We start from the raw sequence: 24,426 nt of genomic DNA, 5'->3' as shown, positions 1-24,426 counted from the left end.
ACAGTAATAAATATAAAGGTTATCATATTTTTAACAGGTAAGAGAGATAAATTATATCCAACCAGAATAATTGAATAAAATTGAATTTTCATAATAAATGGCTGTAATCGCATATTTCAATATAACTTTTAATCCAAAACAACTTTACTCCATAACATTTTTCTGAATTGTAAAAAATAAAGATACTTTGCTCTTGCACAAATTCAAATTTTTCGACTAACCTCGTATACTGTTTTAGAAAATTGATATCTGATGGTTGCATTTTAACTTTTAGACCATGCAGAACTTTGTATTAGGGATAACTTTTTTTCATAAAATCACTAATAAAAAAGTTTTCCATGTGGTTCAAACTTAAGTAGACACACTGTATATTCTATAACTTTTCTCCTGCTGAAACATTTTTTCATACTTTTAAATATTATTACATTTTTGTTCCAGAAACAAGCTATGCTAGTACGTCAATTAGAAGAAGAATTGCGAATGCGGATGAGAGGACCAAGCATCGAAATCCAGCAGCAAATGGAGGCTCTATTCCAAGAAAACGAACATTTAACTAGGGAAATAGCAATATTACGCGATACTATCAAAGTAAGAATAATAATTTGAGTAACGTTAACCAGTTATTACCACTTCTCGTAATTAATAATATAATTGAAAATTCGTCTTTCATATTATTTAATACCAAATAAAATAGATTTTGTACATGATTACTTCAGTTTTTAACTTTTCGTCGGGCGCATTTAATCTATAAAATGAGTAGACCTTCCAGCTATCTTCCATTTTCCATAATTTTCTAAGAGTTAGAGATAGGAAACCTACAGAGGTAGCTGAATTCAAGGAATTTTTCGAATTACTCTATCTGGTTGAGGCACTAAGGAGTGATCGCAATCCTTGCAACAACTGAGAGGTTAGGATGGATATTGAGTGAAATGGTTTTATTAATTATAAGGGAATAAAATTTATTGTGACGTGCACCAGATTTGATAATATTAACACCAGAATAATTGGCAGTCCACCATAAGGTCCAATCAGTCCAATTAGATACCTAGTATTTCGATCTGGAAATGACGCAATTAGAAGCACTGACATACAAAGTTGTTCCAAATATCGTTGAGCTGTTAAATTCCCAAAAAAAAATATAGACCAATAAATTTCCCTGCATAAATATAATTTTTTCCGGGCGCTGGGTGTAATCGAATCCAGTGGGGGTTTTCCAAATTCCAGTTGGGAGAATTGTGTATATTTACTGTACCACTTGAACAAAACATTTGAAAATACTACGTTATCTAGATAATTTGGATTTTCATCACAATGATCCATGAATATTTCACAGAATTCTCAAGAGTTCGTGAACAAGAGGAACTTTGTATGGGTACAGTTTTTATTTCTTCAAAAAATTTACTACAAATGACTGCTAATATTTTATTACAAAGCATTTTCTGTTGCGTTGTCTTCTATTGACGGCAATTTTATTCCTGGTCTCGTTAAATGTAACTGATGCTTCAAGTAACCTACCGTCATTAAAACTTTAATCCTTTTTTTTTTTTTAAGGGAACCATAATAAGAAATGTACTTGATCTCTCAGATGAATTGCGTTTATGAATTTATGAAGTGCCAACTTTCAAAAGACTATTTGTGAAATTTCATGACATTTCGAGTCAAGTCAGAAAAAAGTGACAGCCATTTAAGTGAAGCTCCTTTTGTTAATTCCGAAACAATGAATTCAAAACAATTTCTTGTGCTCATTTATATTTACTTATTGATGAAAAAATAGTCTATGCAAGCTCAGCAATGGCTTCAAAATGTTATCCGGACTCTGCTTCATCAAAAAGAATCATTTATTATTCGTTTGCCGAATTTAAACGTGGTCGTGCAGACACCGATGATGGTGAACGTTCTGGTCGTCCAATTGAGGTTATTATTCCAGAAAACATCAAAAAAATTGGTTATATCTAATCGAAAATTAAAATTTCGTGAGATAGCTGAAGCCTTAAAGATATCAGAAAGCAACGTGTTTACAATATGCATTTGATAATGAGAAAGCTTTTTTTCAAAGTGGGTTTCGCGTTTACGTACAGTCGATCAAAAAAAACATCGTGTTGATGATTCAGAACAATGTTTACTTATGTTTGCACATAATAAATGAGATTTTTTGCGTCGATATGTGATAATGGATGAAAAATGGATCCATCACTTAACTCCGGAATCAAAACGAGCGTTATCTGAGTGGACTGCAGTCGGTGAACCAGCTGGTAAGGTTATCTCCAAAAGGTAGAAACAATCGATAACGGGTACTACGTAGAGTTGATGAATTGTTTGAATGCAAAAATCAAACAAAATGACTTCATATCGAATAAACATCACTGTAACCATGGTTAAATTGGACGAATTACGCTCGAATTGTACCATCATCCACAGCATAGTCCAGATCTGGCCCCCAGTGACTACTGGCTACCCGCTGATTTCAAAAAAATGCTCGTCGGTAAGAAATTTAGCTCAAATGAAGAAGTAATTGCTGAAGGTGAAACCTATTTTGAGGCAAAACCTTCTACGAGGACGGCATCGAGAAGTTAGAGAAACGTTGGAATGATTGTATTGCTCTTGAAGGAGATTACATCTATTTTTAACAAAAAAATGTGTTTTTCTTATTTAGTTACACGACTTATTGAGTGATGTGTTATAATACTTTGCTATATTTACATTGAGACCTTTAAATTAATAATACATGAATTATTATGATGAGTTTTATATCATTAACGTGTTAACTGCCTCATAAATATATTGAAAATTGTAAAATTGACACCTTCATGAAACTCATACTTCAGAATCATCATAAAGATGCAATTTTGCTCAGTATTAACTGTACCAGAAAAGGACAATATGAATGGTACTCTATTGGTGCCAACAGGGGTCAGTGCCAACGCATATAAGAAAATTATTCAGATGGAAACCGTTCTGTACTAAGGCATCATCAAAATCTAATCACCATAGAATTCATCAGTCTCTACGTAATATTATTTCACATTATTCTTATATCATCAAACCCTCCACATTATACATAGATCATAATTGAGCCGATTCCCGGCTCATCATCATAAAGTCAGTTTGGCGAGATCATCTAATTACATTTATTGTAATTTGCTTTATGGTTGCCAGAATAATAAACTACGACTTTTAATTTCAAAAGTCATATCAATGTAATACACAACTACATGTATTAAGTACGGGAAATAAGATAATTCAAAGAGTTAAAAACTAATGGCATTAACTTCAGAATTTTTTAAAATATTGTAGTGATTAGAAACCATCCCTTTTTATGCTTGTTTACAATAGTATCATTATTCGGGTTAACTGACCCTTATAAAAGGTTATCTACTTGATCCACCACAATCAGTTAGCCATCACACACGTCAACCCAAACGGCCCTACGTTAACAACAATCAAGAATTCTACATGAAACTAGACACAACAAGAGATAAAGCTCCTCAAGTGGTCACCCTATTGTGACAAGGCCAGAATCAGTGAGAAAAGGCCAGTGCGCTGAACATAAGTCAGTCTGTTGGATTTAGAGTTAACCGGTAACTGGTAACTTTCATGGATTCATTGTCACCACATCGCTAAGAAATCGAACCCTTACTAGCATTCAAATGCAACAAGATTCCAGAGAAATGCGAGGAGTGGCTGATAGTGGCTGGACAGTCAGAAGAAGACTTAGGACAGTTAACTACTGGCTCCAAATTAACCCCAGCGAAGCGAACACGTTAATTGTATTGACGCACAGTGAGACTACGTTCTCTTTGTAGACTAAAGCAGAGTGTGCTCGCAAGGTAGCGATAGGAGAGAACGAGTCTACAAAAGACTTACGTAGTGTGGCAAAAAAGAGAACGTGACTTTTGGAGAAGGTTCCTGGATGGTTTGGGCGGCCATTCCAAATAAGCAAAACCGAATTGGAGGTGTAGCGGGGGGATTAACAGCAAACAAATACATAGAAGAAATTTTAGGGAATCATGCCTAATGCAGAACAATGCCATTCCACTTACTGCACAGTACAGTATTTACAGGATGTCTAAATTATCGCTATAGATAAGCCAGCGCGTAGTCCGTACTTAATCGAACATTAATGGGATTAATTTAAAAGAAAAGTTCTGGATAATAATCCAGCACCAACTGAGGAATCGGACCTAAAAGGGCGCGTTCACTGAAGAATGGCATAGCATTGAATAGAATCAAGTAAAGAGACTTATCCCATCCATGAAAAGCGATTGGAAGTTGTTTTAGAGTCATGGAAGGGAACACTAAATATTGATAGGTTACTTTCGAATAAATTGAGGATGTATTTTCTTTACTGTTAATTATAAACCTTTTTATTGTTTAATATTCCTTTTAGTTTTCTTCTTTGACAAAACAATAACCCAATAACAACATAGACCACTCACAAGCCTACGTATTATGGCTCTGAAATACTGAAATTAGAAAGAGAAAGGAGGCCAAAAATTTTTTGTCGTAATTTTGAGAAAATATTCAAAATTCAAGGCCAGGTATATCATAAAATTGGATCATTGATGCCAATGCCAAATGAAGATCCAAAATTTCTTCAGATCTATTTTATGGGCAATTGTGAAGAAGGTGTAACAACTCGATGCCAGTATAATTTCATTGAACAAGCAGAAGATAAAGCAATTGTATTGTCATTAGAATTATTTCAAATCGAATCACTCAGACACAGCAATGCGTTGCCGGGTCTGCTAGCTGAAATATAAAAAATGCTACTTTATAGTGAGTTGATATTGTTTGCATCCACTCATTATAAATCTTCGCGAAAATTTTTAATTCAGCTACTGTCGCGAGTCTCCGTGACATTTATCTTCTATTGATGCTGTTGTAACCAAACCTCGTAACTGTTGTCTTGAGCAATGCAATTACTTTAAAAAAGTGTAATTTAAATTATACATATTTTTTGAATAGAAAACCGTAAGATTCATTCATTTTTATAGGAACTAGAGCTCCGGATAGAGACACAAAAACAAACGCTGCAGGCACGAGATGAAAGTATAAAAAAATTGTTGGAGATGCTCCAGAACAAAGGCATGGGTAAGTGTGTCATTTCTATCTGGCCCCCCTCTTTTTTTGCTTTTCCCTGCACATCTGTTCACATTTTTGATGTTCTCTTGTTTATATATTTTTCATGTGGTTTTGTACAGGGTGTTTCAATTTTTGATCTTGAATCTATTTCTATCTTCTGGAATAATATACATAGAAATAATTCGATTATATTAAAATACTTCCTATACATTAAATTGAAGTATCATTATTTGGATAATAGAACGAGCTTATAGGGTCTAAAGTTATCTTAAATCTGTAAATTCGATATCTCACCTTTTGTTCCTATTTCCGTTCATGGGTCATCTTTTGTTGTCTTATTTACTTATCAGGACTATCTGATATTTCTTGGAATTCATTTTACTTGAACACGTTTTCAAGTTGGAACGTTTACAATTTTTTTTTGAAATGTTAATAACTTAATAATTGAGTTAATTAAGTTTGATGCATACATGATTGTTTATTTCAAATTGAATATTTTGACGATATTTTATAAACTGACATTACCTACTAAATGTAATTTGGATTGATATTGCGGCTTACAGACTGAAAATAACGTTGCCCAAGAGTTTTTCAAAATGCCAATGTTTTGCCAACGTCCATCTTTTATTTGATATTTATCAGTATAACACAAACGTTGATGAAGATAAACAAGTAAACAGAAAAATACAATGCACCTAAGGCAAACTATATAACATAAACAAATAAGAACAAAGTTGTATAAAACAGAAGAACAATGGAAAAGTTATTTAAAGAAACCAATACATACGCATATAAGTATATAAGTCCTTCCAATATCAGTTGCAGATTATAAAAACCCTTGCCGACAATTTTGTTTGATCTAGGCGACGATCCTTGAGGATTCAGTTATTACCATCCGTTTATCCAGTTTTTTGTGTTTAAATCCACATGCTGACAAAACTTGACGCAATTTTTCTTAACAGGTATAATTGTATTCTGGATAATTTGCTACCTTTTGCTGAATTATTTCTAATGTCGTAACCGCGTCCTCCTTAATTAAACTATAATCTTTATTCTTGCCACACTCTGCAATTTCATTGTCTTCATTCGCACATGGTATAAAGAACGCCATATTTCTATTTATTTAAAGATATTTTTAACCTAGCGCCGCCACTGCCTATCGCAGACTGTCTGGCAGGAATATTTCGTGTAAATTGTGTACATACGCTTTTTCACTGCTTTGGCCAATATAAATGCATTTATGTTCTCTTGTACGGAGCAGAAACATTGACATTAAAAGTGTATACCCTGAACAGACTCGAGGCTTTTGAAATGAGGATCTTCCGTAGAGTAGTAGAGAGTTACTTACAACAATAAAAAGGAGAAAGGCCGCTTATCAGGGCCACATATACCGTAACACCAAGTATGATATACTGAAAGGAAAGGAAAACTGTCGCAGACAACATTCATGGTTAAAAAACAAACGCGATTGAACTGGTATAAACACACCATCTTTTATTCGCACTACTCAGAAACGAAATAAGTATGCCGAAATTGTCTCCAACCTTCATTAAACGGAGATGGCATCTGAAGAAGAAGGAGAAGAATGTTGTTTGCACAGGTTTTCACTCTTATGTCTATGTATTGGTTTCTTTAAATAACTTTTCATTATTCTTCTGTTTTAAACAACAATGTTCTTGTTTGTTTATGTTATATAGTTTGTTTTAGATGCATTTCATTTATATAAACATGTATAGATATTTATATTTTCATACTATTTAATTATTGTTTTAGTTCTAATTTCACAATTTTTCTGTTTACTTGTTTATCTTCATCATTGTTTTAGTTATAATGTATCATATATTTTCAGCCTTGATAAAAATCAAATAAAAGATCGAAACGTTGGTTTTTTAATAAACTCTTGGGAAATTTTTATTTTTAGTCCTCAACCCGCAGCAACATTCGAAATTACATACTTGGATGGACAATTTTAGCAACAAGACATTACCTAATGTTTAATGAAAGGTCTACCCAAAACATATTTTTGAATTTGAATTTTCTACAATGGATTATTCTACATATTTCATCCGAGAAGTCTTTATAATTTCTAACAAACTTTCCTCAATCTTTTCTAGATAATTTTCTTTTCACCACTTGCCACCCCTTTCAAAGCTAAATGTTCTCAATCAAATCTTTACAAATCTGCTGTTCTACTACTGTCTGATTTCTATTGATACATTCTGAATCTATTTGTACTCAATTCTTTTTATTAAATATTATTTTTCTGTTTGACTTCAGGTTTTAAATAAAATCCAAAAATTTTTATGTGTGAAAAATTGTTATTTCTTATTTGATTCGTTTGAATAATTTCATAAAAAATGTATCCAAACTGCGAAAAAAAATGATCTTTGAAATTGAAACACCCAATACATCTGACGGTGATGGCGGCCTCATAGAGAATAATAACTCAAATAAGACCTTAAGACATAGTTACAGTGTGTCGAGGCACAATCTGATAACACCCTATTTGAATATTTTAGCACATGGTGTTAGACTGCACTCTACTTAGTAACGGTGTTAAACGAGTTCTTGAATGAATTTTGAAAATTAATCTATATTCATAGTTCATTGCCACAATCGATCGATACTAATATTTCCCAAATAAAAATTTCGTAGAATTCACGTGATGTTAATATTAATATCACTACCTGAACTTTTATTCTTATTTCCCAAAAGTATTAAAATAAATTTATCTCTTCATCACTATCACTTTCTTCTGAACCTGGTATAAAATTACAATTAGTTTTATTTGTTTTGTTACAATTTACTAATATATAACTATGTTGAAACACCATTTTTATATTAGAACGTTTCTTTTTATTTAATCTATGTAATAATGAGTAAAATATCAGAAATCTTACGTTATTACATCAAGTTCAATAGTCCGGTCAATATAGACATTTAAAATAACAAAAATCTCAGTAACTCCAAATATTGGTGGAGGTTTACCATTACAAATAAAGTTTTAAAAATCCCCATCGATCCTACGTGTGCTACAAAAGGGTCAAAGGTCTAAATTTGAGGTTTTTTGGATTTTCCTCAAAAACGGTAGGTTTTATCCAAAAAAAACCTCAAACCAAAGTTGTGGTTCTTCAAATTCTCTACAAAAATGGTTTTAGTGATTGTTTTCTAATGTTTTGATTTCTTTAGATATTTTAATCAGATTCATACTCTTAGAACTACTTCAACAGTAATGTATCCTTCGATTTCTTCCTCTTGTTAGATGTTCATAAATTGTTAAATTGTTCAAATGTGGCTGAGTCGTTGGTCTCTTCATTAAAATCGCAGGAATCTTCCTCTATTGTACTCAACTGGATATTTGAGCAAGACAAATCTTGGCCATTGGTACACGCTGGAGAACGCAGCAACCCGACTTTATTACAGCCACATTTGGCACTACAACCTTTTATGCAATTGTAAAAAATAGTGTTGACGAGTTTTTCTGGAGCAGGTTCCAGAGTGTTATCTATCAAATTTCAACCCCAATCTTCTGGATTCAGTTGATTTCCTAACCACATGATGATATACTCGATACAAGTGTTGAAGAGCAGATGCCGATGTTGAAGGAAGACATGATAGTTATACTACAAAAGTTAAGTATCGGTATTTATCAATGAGAGTAATTTTTTTGGAGCTCCGTAAACCGCAAGAAGAAAGCGAATTACTTCTATAATTATTGTTTGTGATGTGGAATCAATTTATGTAAATACTTTAACGTTGTCAATCAAATCTTTTATTCGAATAATTTAAATACTGATCTTTTGCCCCTTCTATATATTGATGACGAAGTGTCGCAGCCTGTTTTCACAGATAACTTATTGAAAAATATATTTCTGTTCACTATCGAGCCCTTCCAGGTTTCAGAAAATAAATAATTTTATCCATTTGAGTCCTTGCAATACTAACAAATCAACATCTTCACCAACTACAATTGTTGTGTTTGTTGCATTAAATTTTTCTATTGCTGTTTCAATTATGAGGACATCTGCGTCATTTTGAGCTTGTTTTTAAATACAAATATATATTTATACTTGTCTCAAGTGCCTGATTTGTATATACTTAGCTTATATGTGCATATATGTAAAATGTGACTCTTAGAATCGCGATATCTCAGGAATGGTAACTCTTAGAAAAACTTTGGTTTAGGTTTTTTTCATAAAGCCTACTGTTTTAGATGTAAGATAACAATATGTTCCAATAAGATGCTCTGTTTTCTGATAAGAGCATATTTACGCACGGTCAAAGGATCGTCAAAATTGTCGCTATAGGTCTAAAAAAAATTCTCATTGGATAAGAAAAGAACATACGCAAAAGCAAGAAAAAAAATTGTAGATCCATTTTTCATTGATGGCAACTTAAATAGACACGAATATTTAGAAACGCTGCGAAATAATATCGTGCCAACTTTGATAAACTGATCCAGGAAAACCACAAGTTCCAACGAATATAATAAGGTTTCAACAAGATGGAGTACCACCCCATTACCAAATAAAAGTGCGGCAGTACATGAATCACATTATCCCAAATCGGTGAACACGGAAACGGGGATCGATAGAACGACCAGCATAATCTCCTAATCTTACGCCATTAAACTTTTTGTGAGAATATGTGAAGGCGAAGCGAGCTTGCGATTAGATCAGTCACACAGTAACAGCAAGTTGTCAAGACGTTCGCGGCGACCACCTTGAACATCGCATTGACAATTTTTGTGATAAATCTAAAAAAATTACATATTTCTCGTACAGTTGAATGTATAGGACATAGTACATAAATGAAGTCTGAAAATTTTCTAAATAATCTAAAAAATAAACAATATACATCGAGTTGAATTTAAACTGTCAAATGACACCCATTTAAAAATAAGAATCGACATACCCAAGTGTTTTCCCAACACGCCCCCATTCATTTTTTATAGAATTTATTCCATTTGACCAACAAAACGAATAAAATAAAATAAAAATACTGACCACAATTAACCAGACCAAATGAATGTCGTAAACTGATTTTAGGGAAATATTTCGTATCAACAGCAGGCATTTTATTTTCATGATAATTCTTTGCAGTATTCTACGCTCATATTTTTATATATACATCAGTACACTGGTCATCACCATATAACAGTGGTGAAGAAATTGAAACATAGATAAACTTTATGACGGTTGCTACTTAAGTTTTACGATATGGCAACACTGATGTGAATACGTCAGATCTGTCATTGCCATCATATAGTTTGGAATTTTTAATAATTAACGTACTTAGAACGTATTGTCAAATGAGGGTTTAATTGCTTCGAGTTTTGGCGATGAAGCATCATCTTGAGCCACAGTTTTCCTACTTCAATCGTGCTCGCACTTCGTTACTGATATTACCAGATCGTGGGGCATTCTTGGTTATTATTTCCACTTCAAAAGACGCCTATAAGATCGTTAAGGGAAAAAACTAAATAAGAATCGACGATATGGGTCTTTCAAGAGGAGCCAAATCCAATAAAAGTTGTTCGCACAACAAATAACTGAACATGTCACCACACGTTCAAACAAAAACGTTTTTGAACTGTCGAAACATCGAGTTGAAGAGTTATCCACCGTACAGTCTTTGTTCGGCACCCAATGATTTCTTTTTATTCCTGCAAATCAAAAATATGTTTTTGTGATCAACGTTGCCCTACCCTAGAAGAAACTGTTGATGTGTTTCGGATGTACCTCAATAGGAATGGAAAAAAACAATAAATTATATATCCAATTATAAATTGGAATTTTTCTTTGCCTATTTCAAAACAAAAGTAGCAACCTTCGTATAACAAAATTTAGCTTGGTAAAAATTGTGATTTTTTCAAAATTTCTTTTGTTATCATAGGAATAGCTACATGAGACAAATGATACAACTTTGTTGTAATAGTTTATCTAAATTTTTTTGGAATTGATGGTAGTCCAAATTTTACTTTGCCACATTCATAATCACTTTAGAAGACAGTGAACTCTTTTAAATGTATGTCAATGTAGAGAGTTCAAAGTAGAGCATTATGGACGCTCAGATATGACCTCAAAGCATTTGTCAACATGTTACGAAATAAGTTAAGAGTATGATGTTTATTCATAACATCGTTACCACTGGCCAGGATACTGATGTATATCTGTGAATATAAGCTGGGCGATTGAATTAATTCTCTATTCCAGATACATATATACTGTTCATAGAGTCAGATTTGTTTCGTTAAATGTAATGAACTTATTTAAAACCGTCGCTACATATTAAGATAATATAATTTAAAGAACAGTGAACTATGTGTAGGAGATGATTTTTACAAAATTCATTCTTGGGCTCCAGCTAGGACTAATGCTTGGGGTGTTGGGTCTGTTCCAGGTAAAGAGGAAGAGAGACAGATGTTCCAACAAATGCAAGCTATGGCTCAAAAGCAGGTGCTTATTATTCAATTCTAATTACATTGTATTCGTCACGTCCTCGAAAAATCACTTTCAGTTTTATTTCAGAATTGGCATTTATTTAATTTCGAAACCGGGACAGACCCATTTTACCATTTTTTCTGAAGTACATATCATCCAACTAATTTTTAAAAATTTAATAACGCCCATTTATGAAGAGATCTAGTTCTTTCTATTTTGTGGTATACAGGGTGTTCCAGGACTTGATGCAAGAAACTTGGGAGAGAGTAGATAATGTGTTAATAATGCTGTGAATTTTTTATACGTTTCCTCGTTTCTGAGATATAGTTGCAAAATCAGAACTTATATTTAAGTATATTTTCTAAATTATACATTCGAAAAATATGAATTTATAATGTTACTTGTTGTTTAGCTCGATAGAAAGGAGATATGTAGATTTTTAGATCGTTGTACATGCCAAGGTAACAGTTTGCCATAAAGAGAAATTCTGAAGAAAATTGCCAAGAATTGTAATTGTTTATTGGAAATACTTACACAATAAAACATTTCTAATTGAACTACATACTGTTGAACATCGGTTTATTCATAAAATGTAAAAAAATTTAGTGGGTTAGTCTATAACATATCAAATAAAAACAAAAAACACTTGAATGAATGTTTGAAGTGGGTACCTTACACTTTTAAACACTTCCAGAATCTACGGAGGATATTTGTTTGAATATGAAACAGCATTCCAAGATTATGCCTTATAGCATCATAATGGAAGTTTATTCTATCTATTATTTCGTTTCTTGTGTTTGGTGGTGTTGCATATACCTACATTTCAATTTTTTCCTTATGAAAAACACGATGTTAGACAGTATGCAGCTCGGATAGAAATGTTTGATCGTATTTTAATATCTCTTATAAGTATTTTCAATAAATAATTACAATTTATGATAATTTTATTCAGAATGTCTCTTTATGGCGAACGGTTTTTCTTAGCATGTACAACCATTTAAAAATCTACATATCTCCTAAACCACAAATTTGATCGAGATAAATAACAAGAACCTTTTTGTTAGAAAATACATTCAAAAAATTAATTTTTAATATCTTTAGATTCTACAAATTGTCTCTGTAAAAGTTACTGATTGTTAACCACTGAGCTTGTAGAATTATTTATTCAAATTCAAATGTATAATTTAGAAAATAAATTTAAATATAAGTTCAGAAACGGGGGGTTGTATGAGTAACTTTTTCACGTCATCTACTCACTCTCGAATTTTTTGCGTCAGTTCCCGGAACACTGTATACAGGATATTATTAGTAAGTGTAAATATTATACGCAGAAATCCTGAACCTAAATTATTAATAATTAAATCAATAGAATTGAATAAAATATTAAAGTCAATTAATGAGAATTTGTTTTCCTTAGTTTGCAAGATTATTACAAACTTTCAACCCTGATACTTGATACTTGATATAGAGGTATATTAAAGTTTGTAGTTTGAAGGATTCTACCTAAATGACTATTCTTTTTCCGGCATAGGAAAAATCCTTTATGTTCTTTTCGTATTCGTTTTGAAGAAACCAGCAGAACCAATTTTTATTTTTTGTGCCTCCTTTGTCCTTTGAAATATCAATTTGTAAATTTTACACAATTTTAAAAGGTATTTTAGATGTGCCATATCAAATATACATTTTTTTTAATGAAATACCCATATTTGGAATCATATTAACTTTCCACGTACACTAATATAGGGTTGTGATGTGTTCTACGGGGTATTTAAAAAGTTATAATCAAGTTTCCATAAAAATCGTAACAAGTTGAATACCTTGTGCAATGTACAAAAAAATTGGAAAATGAAGATCTGTTGTGGCCAAAACATTCGAATAGTAGTGAAAATCCACTGAATTTAACACAGGGTGGATCAAAACACTAATACATTATTTTCTCGCCATCTCTCTACATCCAAAGTAGAGCTCGAACTATATATAGAGTGAGTTCTATGAATGGAACGCCTAAATTATCCCGGAAACGGCTTGTACGATTTTTATAAATAAAAAATAATGAACTTTGTTATTTCAAAATACTAAGTATTTTTCCTGTAACATTCTCTATACCTAAATGCCATAATTTCGGAGTTATAGCTACAATCACATTTACATTTAGGTATTGCCTACCATACCCGCATAGTGAGGTGGGGCACCATCTTGTTGTAACCAAATATTGTCTGGAAATTTCTAATAAAAAAGTTCTTTTTTAATGTAATTGAAAATACCAGCCCGTACATTCAGTTTTTCAGGATATTGAATGTGGGATTCACGCATCGAACGAAGATTGTTACGTGACCAGTATCTACAATTATGCCATTTAACGTTTCCATTACTTAAAAAATTTGTATAGTTTGGATTGTAACATTTTTCCATCATTAGGTGTGCAAACTCTTCATGTCTATCAAAATCGTCATCTGACAACTCTTAAACCAACGTTACTTTGTACGAATTTGTTATCACGTAAAATTTTCATTATGTATGTTTGCTAGGTATCAAGTTCCCTGGATATTTGTCTAGCACTCAAGTGTGGATCGTCTTCTAACAGGACACGAACATCTGAAGATTTGTTTTCAGTTGATGCAGTTTTTCTGCGCCCTGATTTGGATAAATCTTTCACTGAACTATTTTACTAATTTTCTTACAGTAGATCTTGTTATGGGATTTCGGTTAGGATATAAATTATTAAATATATTCCGCGTTTGTTGTTGACTACTACGCCTATCACCATATCCTCATATCAATTAGTTCTTTTTCAGATAAACGATCCATTATGACTTTAAACAAACTTCAACAATAATAGATTAATGAAACGTCAAATTTATTTATTTTATCTATGGCGGAGATAAAATGTAGCCTCTATAACTCCGAAATTATGACATTTAGGTATAGGGAACATACAATAAAGAATAATAATTATATCTCGATGATTTCGAAAAGCGAAAAATATACAGGGTGATTCATTTGAAATAACAAAGTTCATTATTTTACCGGAAAAAGGAAAAATCTGACAACAATGTTAATACCACCATAATACCGCCGTATCACAAGACCCTTGTACACAAAAATTTTAAAAATCAAACAAGCCGAGATAATTGATGCGTAAAACTCACTTTGTATAATTATTATAGGGAAAGTGTCAACTTATCAAAAATCACTCTACTTTCAAATCACCCTCGTAGATGCTAAAATATCTGTAGAAGTGGTGCTTATATAATTTTATCTGTAACGGAATGTTACAATAGATTTTTCACAAGAGTTACATAAATTTGTTACATAAATCGATGTAAATAAATTAGAATAGTCCTTATTTCCTGATATAAATTTTATGTAATTTTCACACTTATTACCTAAAATATCTATTTTTTTGGAAAGTTATGGAAAGCGCACATATATTTCTATTCGAATGATATTTATCCGTATCATTTTGCAATAATAGGCAACATAATATCCTGATCTGTTGACCTTGGGAAAACGATGCAATAAAAATAACAGAATCGAGTCTGGGATATTGTAAGTTCTATCTATCCGTTTTTATATATGGGTGATTCCATTATAACTGTGATATTCAATGTCCTGTATTGTTTTTTTGTACTAGTCATTAATTAATAATCAATTAATAAAAATTTTGTGTTAATTGAATAATTCTTAAGATATTTAAACATTATTTTTATACAATATAACTTGCCACTTAAAGAAAACTTATACTACATCACTTGAATGTCAGTACCGTGTCATGTCCATTCCTAGAATTTACCGATAAATTATTAATTTTTTTTGTCGTAACAAATGATTTAAACTAATTACCTTATAAATTCTAATGTTTATGATCAAACTGAGGAAAATTGATGCACTTGTTGTTTAATATCTTAAGTTACCATGTCAGTACCGTGGATAAATGAGTCAGTACCGTGGAACTCAAAATCCGACATTTGTGTCTTGCTCGTGATACTTTGAAGTTGTAGTAAATTCCTCTTAGAGTTTTATTTTTACAGTAAAATAGATGAATAATATGCATAAAAAAGTTAGAAAAGTTAAATTTTAAAATCTTGAAATTTTGAATACAAAAAATCACAGTTAGAACGGAATCACCCATATTTGCTGTTATGTTTACATACAAATGAAACTTGTACCGTTATTTCAGTAGCGAAAATAAATATTGATATTACATCTTTTAGTAAACATAAATATACTTTTTAAATGTTTATGGTTTGCTGTATCCAAGATTTTCACAATCGAAAGGGAACAAATAACATTTGGCGAACAAAAATAATTAGTATTATAGTTTATTATTTGTACATGGGTCTCTCACAGGCACAATATGCTTAGATTTCGAATTATTGTTTGATTATTCCCTTATGAATAATTGCTTAATGATTTCTGGATAAAAAATTTTCCTTACAATATAGAATTGTACCTATTAATCTAATAGTTTGGTATCTGCTATTTTGTTTTTGGAAAATATATTTTTATTGAGTAGAAATATCAACTTCAACCAAGTTATTATTTACCAATTAAATTTTTAACTATTTTTTGAACGTCTAGATAAATTTGAAAGTATGGGACGATAATTCATTGTCCAATGGTCATTTCAACAATTTCTTTAACATATTCTCGTTTCTAGAGCAATTTCAGTTTTAAACTACTGAATTTAGAATATAATATGAAAAATTTCAGTGAGTTTTTGTCTTACTTTTCTCGTAGAAACTTGTTTTATAGAGATGGGAATTTCTATTTGTATCTTGGCCAGTTTGATAATAATGATTTGTTAAGCCAGATTTTTCTAGACTAAACAACTATTCTAGATGTCTCATCAAGTTTACGATAAAATAATGAATATATAAATTTATTATTTTACTTGAAACTATACGGAAAGTGGGCATGGTAAAGGCGCTCCAGACGGCGTTGGAGCTACCTGCAAGAGGACCTGGTTGGTACTGGAGGCGATGTCGAAAATCTGGAAAAATTTGTAGAGGCCTTGAAAAGAGATGTCCTGGAATTAGTTTGAGCATTATACCAAATTAGCGCTGAAATCGATCGAGAACTAACCAAAATGAAAAATTTTGTTGGCATCCTCAAAGTCCATCAAGTCACTGGAAAATTCTTCAATTCAACGTGAATAAAATCAAATTTTACTGAGATAGTGATGAAAAATTTAAACTGTTTTTGCGACAATGACTTTTGTGTGCACTTTAATATCGGAAAAATAATTTATGATGACAAGCCAAAAATTAATGTAGAAGATGTGTACACTGATTCAGAATCTGAGAATGAGGCTCTGTGATAATAAAAGCTTATTATTGAGATACGATGATGGTGATGTGGCAGACATCACAATAGATCAAGTGGTACAGAAGCTGTCCAATACAAACATAGTTTTAAAAGGCAATAGATTGTTTTACAGATTTGATTCACCTGTAGATGTTTTCCAGAAAAAATGAGACTTTAAATACTGTTTTTTATAACCTATTTATGCTATATCTTGAAAATAACTAATTATTTTTCGAGACTGATTCTGTAGTGGAAGTTTCAAAGTACTGATAGTCCTTTCAATCTATGGGATTTTACTTAATAATAAGTAAATATTAAGATTACAGTGCTAAGTACAATATTACATAAAGATAGTTGATTCTTTAATTTTTTTATTATTCAGTTACTGAATTCTTAAGCTCCAAAGTTCATAATAATATAAAAACATATAATTTCGATAATAAAGTTGTATTTTTTTATTTAAGTTCACAGTCCTCTGGCTTTCAGAAAATGCTTAATATTTTCTAAAGTAATGGGAATATTTGTAGTTCATCTGCTCTATATTAAATAGACGGATACTTGTTCCCTAAATAAAATTTATTATTTTATGAGCAAAAAAGTTGCCTAGACAGTTTCCTTAGAACGAGTTGCCCAGTTTACAGAGAAACGCCGTATACACTCAAACGTTTTACAAGACAATTCAATTCAAAACTCATCGTGACATTTACCGAGTAAAGTAGAAATTTCCTTTTCGGAAATCGGACAAAATCTGGTTTTATAAGTTGCCTGCCTATCCAAAATAGTGGAGGTGTAAATATAAATTCTAATATCTGTATATGTTTAATATATACGAAGTTAAATTTTTAAGTTGATTCAACTACATTCATGAAAGCAAAGAAATATTTCAACTACAGAGGGAAAGTGTTAATATGTGTCTACGAGAATGGTCTTAAAAATACCTGGGCTAACAAAGAAAACATTATTTTTTTTCAAAATAGCAAAATAGCCATCAAATGTCGACATCACTTCTTCATTGCCGGAAAATCTTTGACCACCTATTCATTTTCCAAGTGTGGGAACAGAAAATAATCCGCGGGGGCTAAATCTGGCGAATAGGTTGCATGAGGTAGCAATAAAAATTGTAATTCATTGCCAATGCAATAATAGATGTCTCATTATTCGATTCAAATTTTGTTGCTGCTATAAGAAAAACAGAAATTCCAAAAAGTTGAAGAGGAAAGGCCTACACTACAATTTAAAATTTTTCTTCAAAAACTGGACAGTGCTTGGCAATAACTGAAATTTTTCGTATGTTTTCCAGCTCTTGAGTTCAGTTATTTCAACTAAAGTCACTTCGATTGTTTCGCATTAATAGTAAACATCTAAAGTTCGTTTAGAAACTAATTTCATTATTATCACTTTTTAACAATAAAAATTTGAAAGAGTTTTTTCGATTATGATGAATTAATAAAGCTCTGAATTTTTTGTCTTATGATAGCACACCATTCCACCAAAAATAACGATACCTTTCATTATTTTATTCAGTCATAATATACTTATATAAATTTCGAGGACGTGATGAACGTAGAAGTATATATGAGAGAATGTGTGACCGTGGTTAATGTTCATATCATCTGGCACATAATCAAGATACCGTAAGGGCGGTGTACCATTTATTTCACATTAAGAGTTCACTACCCTATTTAAATGCCAAACAGAGTGTAGAGAATTTCTTGTTTCTTATAAATGTATAAAAAAAGTTGTATCTCGATTAAAGTTTGTCTGATTTAGGTAGAGAGCTTCCATCTTCTCTTTAAATTGAAGCGTTCCTTGTCCTAATCCTCTTATATCTATTGCTTATCCATATTTATAACGAATAAAAAATTTAAATCAAACGTAAGTTATCAGGAAGCTTCGTTCACGAGTCTGATTTCGAATCTGTTTAGAGAGCGAACGCATACGATTTGAAATTGGTTACAAACTGATACGGAATCGATTCTAAATTGATCTGCGAATAAAGCTGGATGATTTGTGATGTCGTTTATTGGAATGTGCTAAAGAAAACAAAATAAACAACTAAAAATTTAGTAATTTCAAACACATACAAACTAGATTAAAGTATTGGTTGTAGTAAACATAGCCAGGAATAAAACGTTAATATAGATTGAAGGTTAACGTATCCCATTAGTTTTTAGAAAGTAGTGACATGAAAAGTTTCCTGAGTGTACTGAACAATGATGATTGATAAACAACATTTCTTACCATCAATGATTTCCACGGGTTTGATGAATTCAAAACTAATTATCGTAGTCAAATAATGGGAGTTGTTTTCACAAACACATAGAGACTACAACATCATAGTTTATATACCATCCTTCATGTTTTTCTTATATGTGTAAGATATATGGGAAATATTTGAATTAATTTAAAAAAATAATATTTACAATCCAACTATGGCTTCTTCAAAGTAATTCTCTTGGGAAGCAAGGTAGAGTTATAGACGATCCTTCCACTTCTTATAACTGGCATTGGAGCTCGGATACTGAAATAGACTTCAGCTAATCAATTACAATCATATGTTTTTTCTCGAATGTTCTTCAGTTAAGTTTTCAACAGCTAATCTGTTGATCCCACTCATTATAAAAGTCCAGAATTTGGAATGGCTTTAGCTGCCGAAGATTTTCGTTTTCTACTTCATATGCTCCCAAGTGTAGTGCTCTGGAATTCCATAGTTCGAGTGAACGTGGATAGAGGTTTCGTCCTCTGTGCAACAAAATCTGCACGCCGCATTATCTGCTGGATCTAGCGTTTTCAGGTGTCTGTAGAGGTGACGGTGCCCCTATAGGACTCTTATTAGTATTCGTAGATTGTTCGGCAGATTTTACCTGATTATAATTTCCCAGGAAAGTCTTTGTTTGTCTCAGCCCCTGTAGATTGTCCAATTGGTTTTGCTCCCATCTACCATCTTCACTAATGCTTTTTCTTTTGTTTTGTAGCGGTTATCACGGAAGCGTTCAAGTTCCGTGGAGGACATGTCAACCCTCGCTGTAGCGAGCTTATCAGCTTTGCATCTTCCTTCAATTCGATGTTTCCCGGAATCCATTGTAGAGTTACTTTAGTTTTCTTACCTAGCTCTTTCAATTTTTCTAGACAATCCCAAAAGAGTTTGGATTTTATGATATTGGATTGCGATGGATTGCTTTTTAATATGAACTAGACACATTTTTCAATTACATAATTTTTTGCCTCGAAATTGATTAGTTTGTTGTCCATACTTCCAGATTGTTTGGTTCTAGACCCTTACACTCCTATTCCAGTATACCATTTAATGGTTTTTCTGTTCATTTCTTCTATGGTGTCAGTTTTTCCTTAAAGCTAAACTTTTTCGTCCCAGGTTTGGTCATTATTTAGCTGCCACGCTTTTCAGTACAGTGGAGAGTTAGGAAATTTAGAATCACTTCTAGTACAGCTGATAGGCATGATTTCATGGCCTCAGTTGCATATAAGCAAGCCATTCTTTGTACCTTCGAAATATTGTTCCTCGTGGTATTCAGTTCTAGTACTCCAAACCACTGCCCCTTATGTCATAATTTATCTCACAATTGCCGTGTACATCCAGCGTAGGATCTTTGGGCTACAACCTAAATTCCTTCCCATAAAGTTTCTACACTCCATCAGAGCTTTTGTGGCCTTAGCGATTATCTCCTCTTCGTATTTGTTCCATAGTTTACTATCTAGTGTGAGTTCCTGATATTTCACCTGTATTTTCTAATCAATGATTGTCCTTCTAGCATGATGGGCTTTAGGCTTTTTCTTCCTGCGATGGAAATTAGGTAGGTCTTATTTAGGTTGACGTTTAGTCCCACAGATGGATACCACTTTTTTGTATAGTTGAGTCCTCTTTGCACTATGTCAAAGAGTGTATTCTCAAAGCATCCTCTTGCGTATATGACTATGTCGTCGAGTTCAGTCAGCCTGCATAAGAGTTTGTCTAAACTCCACAGAAGTGGGGATGCGACTCCCCCTTGTGTACCTCTTCTGTAAGCAGTAATTTACAAGTAACAAGGTTGAGGAATAATATGAAGATTTTATTGACCTGAAACATATCATCATTTTTTTATTCAGCCGTCGATCTAACCAGATGAGTTTCGGGATTCTAGCTACATCTTCATGGGTTTCTACAATTGACGAGTTTACCAGCGTAGTTCATCGTCTGTCAACTCTGGCCCTTATGAAAATGCAGTAAATCATCGAAACATGTATGCTCTTGACAAAACACTCTCTCCATAGGCTTGCTGAGGTTTTTTTGCGGTGTGCACAAGGCTAAAGAAGAATCTGACAGCCTCAATTTATTACTTAGTTTTAGAGCGCATTTCTAAATATGGTTTTACCAAAAACAATCACCCACAATCTACTGCCAATTCAAACTTGTAATAAACTTCCAGATATCGCCTCTACATTTGACTGGTAATCAAATAAATCCCCTATTAGTCGCATCTACGTTCAATGAATATTCTGAGAGAATATTCTCAGAAATAAAATCATAAAACTACTAATTCTAGATTATTAAAGCAATTATATGATACATGTGAAATTCTCTACATATCTTAGAATCAATCAAATACGTTTATCTTTTTTAACGTCTACTAAAAATTGAAAAATTTGATATCCATTCATTTATCCTGACAAAAATTTTCATTTTTTATTGAAATATCAATTACGTCTCTATAATTTTGATAGACGTACATTAGGTTTGGAAAATCGGTTTGAAGTGAAGCTATTCTTGATGCAGCTGAGTACACTGCCTTCGAAATACCATCAAGCATGTTTGGTGTCGTCATTTTGTATATAGTTGTAACTAATCCACTAATTCGCTACAGCCAAATCGAATCACCATCATTCGACATTATGTAGTTAGCTACACATCGTAATTTAGGCAATCGATTTAATTATTTGATCTTTACTTTTATTTAATTACTGGTTTGGTGCATAGAACTTCAACAAGCATGATAATTAAAAATTTTTCCAAAAAAGAATATTACATCGACTATATTCTTATCTCTGCAGAAATGTGAGGACTAAGTATTATTTCTTATTGTTGTAAAACAATTTGATACATTTTAAAAAAGAAGAATATTACATGTAGTAGTCCCATAATTTCTTGTTTTTTAGTTATAGATAGATAGATTTTATGGTGATAAATTCTAACATATTCCACTACGACATATTTCGATCTAGTGTGATTTTCGAAATATATATTACATTTTTCAATAAATCCTAGCAGACTGGAGACTGAATATTTCATGTAGTTCCTTACCAAGTATCGCTACATTTGTTCAACTGTTGCAGTGACATAGATTTTGCTTCGTAGTTTTCTCCTATGATCGTCAGAATCTACTTAAAGATTTCCCTGTCAAATTCATTGAAAATATTGAACTTACAAACTCATAGGAGTTTTGACGTTATTCCTGGTTGTATCAAAATTTTAGCTTCTCTTAATTCATACTTCAAGTGACTCTGAAGAAATAGGTCAAACAAAATGACTTCGACTTGTTCAATAAGTGGTTTCAATTTTCAAAATTGCGGAGTTGTTGATCTTCTATGTTTGAATGCTGATACCAAACTCTACGATTGGATTCAAGTCTGTCAATTTATGTTGGAAGAAAGGATATTCCCAAAGCTATTGACAACTATCTAAACAATTTATTTTATCCAGTCACTTTTGTTTAACTAGCCATTTTAAAAATATTAATTCAACATATTCCACTACCACATATTTGTATCTAGTGTGATTTTCGAAATATATATTACATTTTTCAATAAATCCTAGCAGACTGGAGACTGAATATTTCATGTAGTTCCTTACCAAGTATCGCTACATTTGTTCAACTGTTGCAGTGACATAGATTTTGCTTCGTAGTTTTCTCCTATGATCGTCAGAATCTACTTAAAGATTTCCCTGTCAAATTCATTGAAACTATTGAACTTACAAACCCATAGGAATTTTGACAGTATTCCTGGTTGTATCAAAGTTAGAGCTTCTCTTAATTCATACCTCAAGTGAATTCAAGTCTGTAAATTTATATTGGAAGAAAGGATATTACCAAAGTTGTCTGACAACTATTAAAACAATTTATCTTATCCAGTCACTTTTGTTCATCGATTTTTTTTATCATACCATAGATTGCCTATATCTAAAAAAGCAGTGTTCTTCACATTTGAGTATACTTGTTCTAATTTGTTTCAAGAGAATTCTATCCATTATCAGATAGTAAATTTTTCGTTTGCTATGACTATAGTTCTTGGTAAAAGTTAATTTATCTCACAAAGTTTTAAATCTATTTGAAATTCTTGGCATAACGATTGCGGCTTGATGAAACATATATTTTTCCACAAAAAAATGACTTTATTATAAAATTTTACATATCTGTATAAACGTTTATCTTTGCTTTGTCTGAAGTCGTTTTCCCCAAAGCATTTTTTTATTTCTGTGTACATTTGGTCCTGTTTTTGCTTCAAAAATGCGTCAGAAAATCAGGACAATAATAGTTAGTTATTGGAATCCCAAAACATAAATGTCATGACTGTATTCGCCTGCTAATCGGTTTCTGGTTTCTTACGAACCGGTTCTTAAGATGAAGTCCATTGCTTCGACTATATTTTTGTTTAGGTTTCATGATGTATACAAGTTTAAATTTACTTGGATTACGTTTTATTTTAACCAAACATTCGTTTTGATCTTTATTGCGAACGAGTGTTTTAGTTTTGTGAGGACACCTGAAATCGAAAACATAATCCACATTCAAGTCACTATAAGTCAATTCGATAAAATTATGGAGTTCTACGTCTTTTGGGTTATATTTAAATCAAAGCTTACAGGTGGTTGATTTTTTGGTATGTATATTGTATGGAAATTCAATGCGTTTTTCCACATTCTGAGAAATCTCCAGGTTCTGTTCAATGACCTTATTACGATGATGATAGAAATCGACGGGTTTGAAGATTTTTCCTCAAAGTCGCCGGCTTACGAAATAATGAATTTATTTTTTTCATACTGTATATAAAAAAAAGTGATATTCCGTGTGAACAACTCAGTTAAGGCAATATTTTCATTAATTTCTATAGCATAACATATTTTTAATAACATGAGATCATCATAGACCATGTAAAATTATGATTGAAAAATAATTTCCAAACACGACCGAAACACCTCAATGGAAACTCTGAAGTTTTCTTTTACGTAAGAGACCAAACCAGTATTATATTCCAATTCTAAATCATAAGAATCAGAAATAAAAACGTAGTACTGCCTTATCTGCATTGGTTTAGTTACCAAACACGATCTAATCAAATTAGAATCAAAATATAATATTTTTGAAAGTTAACAAGGAGTACTATGAAATTTCTCGTAAGTATCAATCATGAGTAGCTTGCATTTGCATGCGCCTTTTTGTCGAAATAATAATATTTATTCACAATTCTATTTTTTTATTATGTATTTCGAAATAATTATAAGAATATAGAATTTTGGGTTGCGAATCAATAATAATTGCCATAGATATTTTCACTATTTTAGTACAACTTCTTTTTTCAACTTTTAATTTGTTTCTTATCA

The 24,426-nt window shown here is 31.9% G+C and overlaps 1 protein-coding gene across 2 annotated transcripts in view; it reads left to right on the top strand.

Annotated features, from left to right (window-relative positions):
- LOC130897445 (myosin-10) overlaps positions 1-24,426 on the top strand; it is a 116,803-nt gene that overhangs the window by 49,964 nt on the left and 42,413 nt on the right. For both annotated transcript variants that reach the window (XM_057806294.1, XM_057806293.1), the window contains exons 4-6: positions 439-588; positions 4,995-5,091; positions 11,485-11,540. In XM_057806294.1, the coding sequence (XP_057662277.1) occupies positions 439-588; positions 4,995-5,091; positions 11,485-11,540 (303 nt within the window). The remainder of the gene's footprint in view (positions 1-438; positions 589-4,994; positions 5,092-11,484; positions 11,541-24,426) is intronic.

This window comes from Diorhabda carinulata, chromosome 8 (genome assembly GCF_026250575.1).
Source record: "Diorhabda carinulata isolate Delta chromosome 8, icDioCari1.1, whole genome shotgun sequence".
NCBI classification, from domain to species: domain Eukaryota; kingdom Metazoa; phylum Arthropoda; class Insecta; order Coleoptera; family Chrysomelidae; genus Diorhabda; species Diorhabda carinulata.
Note: the sequence above shows the minus strand (reverse complement) of the source record. Positions and strands in the feature narration are given on the sequence as shown.